This window comes from Diabrotica undecimpunctata, chromosome 6, assembly GCF_040954645.1.
Source record: "Diabrotica undecimpunctata isolate CICGRU chromosome 6, icDiaUnde3, whole genome shotgun sequence".
NCBI classification, from domain to species: Eukaryota; Metazoa; Arthropoda; class Insecta; order Coleoptera; family Chrysomelidae; genus Diabrotica; species Diabrotica undecimpunctata.
In genome coordinates this window covers 65,403,601-65,409,972 of record NC_092808.1, presented here as the reverse complement: position 1 = coordinate 65,409,972, position 6,372 = coordinate 65,403,601, and the positions used below count along the sequence as shown (strand labels likewise).

Genomic DNA, 6,372 nt, shown 5'->3' with positions numbered 1-6,372 from the left:
CCAATATTTAGCAAATGTTTGAAAAATATTTGCGCCCATAAATCATTTTGCATTTGTACTCTTATGTCAATGGTCTATCGAACTGTTTCGATATTTCGCCATTAAAACGATTGCGTTAAACATGCATTAATCTCCTCGCATTTATATAAAGAGACAAACAACCGGTAATGTCTGTCTGCCTGTAAACTAACAATTATTCACTGCCAACAAATGCAAAATAATACTGCGTGAAACTATAAAGGTTTAGTGTTAATATTTTTGAAGTTGTATAATAATTTGAAATATAAAATCGCAAGACAGTGTTACTCGACTTTCAGTAAATAATGAAATTCATTTAGAATCATAACTTTAAATTTGAGATGTTAATACTGAATAATATTAAATTATTACTTATTTCTTACTTTAAGGAAATATTAAGTGAAACGATATCTCAGCGCTCCGCATTGCCTAGAACAACTGTAAGTTGCCTACATTTGGCGCAACTCAACGACTGTAAATTATTATAAGTTTTTTTTAAAAATATACTTTTTTAGAGATAATAGAACTAACTTTCTCCATACATACGATAATTCAATTAGATTTTAACATTTTTCAACATTCTCAGTAGATAAATTGCGTTAGGCTTTCACGGCCATCGTCTAACTTATTAAACTGTTTATTCGGGCTGTTGGGCCGTTGTCTTCTGTTGAGATTTGTTCTCGACGTTTCGCCAACACTAGGGGTTGGCATCTTCTGGAGATGTTGATGCTTCGCTTGTAAGCAGAAACTGACGACGCGTTGTACTACGGAGGCAATATTTATAATTCCCACTCGCCTCCCCTCCACTGGTTTCGGCTTGAGGGGGCGTGTCGTTGTTTATAGTAGCTTTTCTATCTCCGTGTTTGGCGGGAAGGGCGTTTGTGGATTTTAATACTGGTATCCATGTTTTGTTGATTTTTAGTCCTTCTTCTATCCTATTGAAATTGTTTGGGTGCTTGTATATTTCCACCGCTTCCCGATATAACCGTGGGTAGTACTGTGAAGTTTTGTCCAGCATCTGTGTTTCTTCAAATAGTATTCGATGTTCTCCGCTTCCCAAAGCGTGTTCGGCAACGGCAGATTTGTCGATATGTCCTAAACGACAATGGCTTTTATGTTCATTTATCCTGGTGTTGGTGTGTCTTTTTGTGGTTCCCACATATACCATTCCACATGTGCATGGTATTCGGTATACTCCGGCCGTTGCTAATGGGTCGCGTTTGTCTTTTACCGATCTTAAACAATCCTTGATCTTCTTTGTAGGTCTGAAGATGGTCTTTATGTTGGCTTTCTTGAGTATTCGCCCAATTCTGTCCGTTACCCCCGATATATAGGGCAAGAACGCTTTCCCTTTACATTCTGTTTCTTCGTCCCTTCTTCTAGATACGTTGTTCATCGCCTTGTGTATTTCTCTTCTGGTGTACCCATTAGAGGTGAGCGCTTTTTCAATATAAAGAAGTTCACTTTGGAGATGTTGTGGTTCACAAATTCTCTTCGCCCTCTCTGCCAAAGTTTTGATGATACCTTGTTTTTGGCTAGGATGATGATTTGAGTTCCTGTTTAGGTATCTGTCTGTGTGTGTAGGTTTTCGATACACTTTATGTCCTAAGTGACCTTCCTTTCGATTTACTAATACATCCAGGAACGCTAGTTGTTGAGCTTTTTCTGTTTCCATCGTAAATTGAATATTTGGATGTAGTGTATTTATATAAGCCAGGAAATCGTTTAGTTTTTCTGCTCCGTGACCCCAAATCACAAAGGTGTCATCAACGTATCTGAACCATACCCTAGGCTTGTATGCTGAGTCCATTATCTTCTTCTCTAAATGCTCCATGAAAAGGTTGGCTACGACCGGGCTTAGTGGGCTTCCCATTGCTACTCCATCCATCTGTTCATAAATTTGGTCTTCCCATCGTCTTCTAGAAGACGTTCTGAATTTAATTGAGGGACTAGTTTCCAAGGATATGGTGGAATTATACCGTATTTGCCTAACTACCACATACTTTTCATGGGAAGACCAAATTTATGAACAGATGGATGGAGTAGCAATGGGAAGCCCACTAAGCCCGGTCGTAACAAACCAAATAGAAACATCACTTGGTCATTATCATGACAATTGAAGACTGTGCAGCCAAAAAGTAATTGGCTTTATTAAACGACCTATACAACTTTACATATCTTACATAAAAACATAAACAAGTTTATAAATCCAATTATACTATTCCGTTTTAAAACTTTATATCTCTGTAATATTGTGTTTAAATTTCAATACACCGAATAACTTTCAATTCCTTTTAATTGTAAAATTGACCGGGATAATCCCGTGTTAATTCACCAGCTAAACTCCCTCCTTGGATCTCCTACCAAAAAACGAATCTCGTACTCATGTCCTAACCAAAACTCCTATCTCCTTTTGGATACTAAATTTTTCTAGCTTAAGCTTCTGTCGATACAATGTTATTTTATGGGTACCTACCTACAAATACTGTTAACAGTAACTTCTGCACTGCTACAAATCAGCATTCATGAAATATGTACAAAGGATTATAAAAATTTGTTTTGTCTATCAATTTTCTCTAAAACTGTTTTACGAAACATTAATCTCCGATCAAAATCGTCTTAATTCTTGATGGTTTTGAATTTAATAAGGGTGGAACGTATTCTTATGTAAAATGTTTTTTACTGTCTTCCTGCAATACTTTGATTTGTAGATATTTCATATGTGGATGTTTTAGAATTTTCTTGAACATTTAGAAGGACATCTACAGTCATATCTTCATATTTTGGTTTTATTAAACTTATTAAAAAATTAAGAAACCGTTTGTCTATTTATAGATCAAGGTTTAAATTGTTAAATAGTTAACTTATTTCTTCATAAGTACGTTTTATATCACCATAACCGATTAACATTAGTATCTGGATTCGTTCTCCTCCTGATAATTTTGGCTTTATTCTTAAATTACTTTGAACTAACTTTTAAACGCTATAAATATCAAATAAGACTAATTAATTATTATTGTTAGAAATTTTTATCCATTGGTCTGGAATAAATTGGTGTGAACTATTTTCAGTAGTCTCCTTTATTTTCTTGGCATATGTCGAAGTGTATAATATACTCTGTCATTCTTTATAATAGAACAGTATTATTAATTTCTTATTTGGCTTCCTATTTCAAATATTCTCCTATAGTTATTTTGCCGTTCTTGATAGTTCTTTATAATTTCTTTTTTATATATTTATAAATTCCTTTTTTTTAGTGAACATCTTCCAATAAAAGATTACATTTTATCTTATTCATATACGACTTTAGTCGTATGCGTTAGTTTAAAATATTTTTCGGATAATTTCACAAATGGCTGTGAAAATTTATTTTCTTCTTCAAATAAAACTACATGCATCTTTTTCGGGTTGAGGTGCTACTTGAAAAAACTTTGGCTGGTAACCGGTCTTTCGATAGTTGAATATGTAACAAAATATTTTGCCTACCACATGGAGTATTATTATAAGGGGTAGAAAATTGGGGACAGAAATTACTGGGGCAGAGATAGGGCAAGCAAAATAATCGATTCTTGTGCGAACGGCACTCAGGGTTTGTTTGGAGAGCTGAAGTCGTGGATAAGTATTATCGGATTAATAATAATTAATCAATTAGGAATAACTGAGGACTAGTCCCAAGAAGAGTACGAGAGTGTAAAAGAGAGCGTGAAAACAGTCCAAGGTTTAGAAATGGCAAACAAAGAAAACATGACTCGAGAGCTGAGAGTACTCTAAACTAATGTGGGAACGGCAAGATTGGCACATGATCTTGCTGAGACTGCCGCAGTAGAAAAGAACATCGATGTGCTGGTGACGGCGGAACCAAATCCAACAGCGGTGAAAAGAAGAGGATGGCTGCTGTACGAATCTACAATAGGAAACTGCTAGTGTATGAAATTAAGCCGAAAGAAGGATATGTGATTGTTTGGATGGAGGGGATGCGGCTGGTCTGCTGTTATATTTCTCCAAACGTGACAGTGGGCGAGTACGAGATGAAGATAGACGAGATCATGCAGGAAGTGGGAAACACAGGAAGAGAATACGTAGTGCTGGGAGATTTTCACGCAAAACCAGCGGAGTGGGGATCTCCCATCACCGATACTCGCGGCATGATACTAACTGACTGGGTGGGTGCTCTAGACCTAGTGGTTCTGAACACAGGTCTAGAACCTACGTTTGTTAGGAGAGGTACAGGTACGTACATCGACGTGACCATGGCGACACAAGAAATAGCGACGAAAGCAAGAGGCTGGAAGGTATTGCCAGACTACACTGGAACTGAACATCAGTACATTGAGTTCTCGATAACTGGAACGAAGACCACTAACACGGTCCGTGCATCCGGGACGTCGGTGGGCAGATGCGGCGATGGGAATGACTGGAAAGTATACGAGGAGCTAATTAAATGGAGAGTGAACATAATGCAGGGTCAATCACCGACATTGGAAAGCCTGGAGAGAGTCTTTGAAGAAGCGATGGAAGGAAGCAAGATTGGTCGCCAAGATGTCAACAGGATGCCATATTGGTGGAATGCGGACATCGAGGCACTAAGAAATGTTTGTATAGCAATGAGAAGAAGGTTAACAAGAGCAAGAGGTAGAGCAGGAATCAACCCTGAGGTCATCGAGGAAGAGTACCGCGCAAATCCATACAGAAAAAAGGAGGCACTGGAAAGAGTTGTGTGAAAAGCTGGATAAGGACATCTGGGGTCAGGGATACAAGGTCGTCATGAAGAAGTTCCATGTGTATTCTCCTTACGAAATGCCTATGGACAAGAAGCTTGAGGTAACAAGAGAGCTCTTTCCGGACGGCAGATATCATGGTGTGTAGAGGGATGAAGGAGCTGAGCGGGCTGTACCCTTCACCATGGATGAACTTATTGAGGCATTGGGTTCACTGAAGACTCGTAGGTCCCCCGGACTAGATCAGATACCACCCGAGGCGGTGAAGGATCAAGGACGGGTGGAACCTGCGTGGCTTCTGGAACACATGAATGCACTGCTGGAAGCACAAACCTTTCCTGAGTCTTGGAGGACATCGAGGTTAATACTGTTTCACAAAGCTAGGGAAAAGTATCGCCCCATTTGTCTTCTTCCATGCATCAGTAAGCTGTATGAAAGAATGCTGCCAGTACGCATAGACGACATGATTGAGAGGTCAGGTGGTTTATCTTGAAGGCAATTTGGTTTTTGTAAAGGGAAATGAGTGTACTCGAAGCATTGCGCAACAGAGGGGAAGAACATCGCTGGGCGGCACTGCTGTTGTTTGATGTTAAGAATGCATTCAATACGTTGCAGTGGAATGAGGTAATGAAAGCAATGGAGGAGAGAGAATGTCCTGGTTACCTGATGAATGTGGTGGCGGAGTATCTGTCCGAGAGAAGGATTATGGTGGAAAAGGGCACGATCGTGGACGTGACGGCCGGGGTACCCCAGGGATTTGTCTTGGACCCGACGCTATGGAATCTGGCATATGACGGGGTTATGCACTGTGAATACGGAGAGGGTACAACCCCCTTCGCATTCGCGGATGACCTCGCTGTACTGGTAGTGGCCCGGGATGAGCCAGATCTCAAATACCGGGTTTGAAACGCAGGCGTCATCGTAAAGAAATGAATGACGCAGAACGGACTTAAACTTGCGATAGATAAAACCGAAGCCATCATTCTAAAGGCGACAAGGAACAGGCAAAATATTAAATTGAAATGTGCTGGTGCATGTCTAACACCCAAGAAACAAGTAAAATATCTAGGAGTGACATTGCACCAGAATGCAAAATGGGGAGCACGTGCGGGAGGTGGTCCGGAAGGCTGCCAATAGTGCGGCTGCGTTGAGGAGGGTGATGCCGAACATTGGAGGACCCAAATCCGAAAGGAGGAGGGTCTTACACGGTGTTGTACAGTCGATGCTGCACCAGGCTGGAGCGAGGCAGTACAGATAACGGCTTATAGTAGTCTCATAACACGAGTGGACAGAACAAGTCTGTTGCGAGTGGCATGCGCCTATAGGACTGTGTCTGCGGCAGCCTTATGGACAATCACTGGATGTGTTGCGTTGCATATTTTGGCGGTGGAAAAAAAGCTTTATGAGAGAAGAGGCCCAAACCTTACTGTGGCCGAGAAAAGACAGAAAAGGGAAAGGTAAGTTGAAAGATGGCAAGAAGAATGGAACAACACGGAAGATGTGGCACAGTGGACGAAAATGCTGATCCCGAACATAAGAGATTAGGTGGACTGTGGCCACAGGCGACTGGATTATTTCCTTACTGAAGACTCGTACGTTCTTACGCAGGTGCTCACAATACACGGGTGTTTTAGGG

At 40.4% G+C, this 6,372-nt stretch overlaps 1 protein-coding gene across 1 annotated transcript; it reads left to right on the top strand.

Moving 5' to 3' along the window:
* The first annotated feature begins 3,905 nt into the window (after positions 1 to 3,905).
* Positions 3,906 to 4,739, top strand: LOC140444374 (uncharacterized). The gene has a single exon (XM_072536125.1). It carries the CDS (start codon positions 3,906 to 3,908, stop codon positions 4,737 to 4,739), a length of 834 nt encoding a protein of 277 aa, XP_072392226.1.
* The last annotated feature ends 1,633 nt before the right edge of the window (positions 4,740 to 6,372 follow it).

Excerpts from the sequence above, each read along its gene's own strand:
- LOC140444374 (XM_072536125.1), top strand. The coding sequence starts at position 3,906 with ATGGCTGCTGTACGAATCTACAATAGGAAACTGCTAGTGTATGAAATT.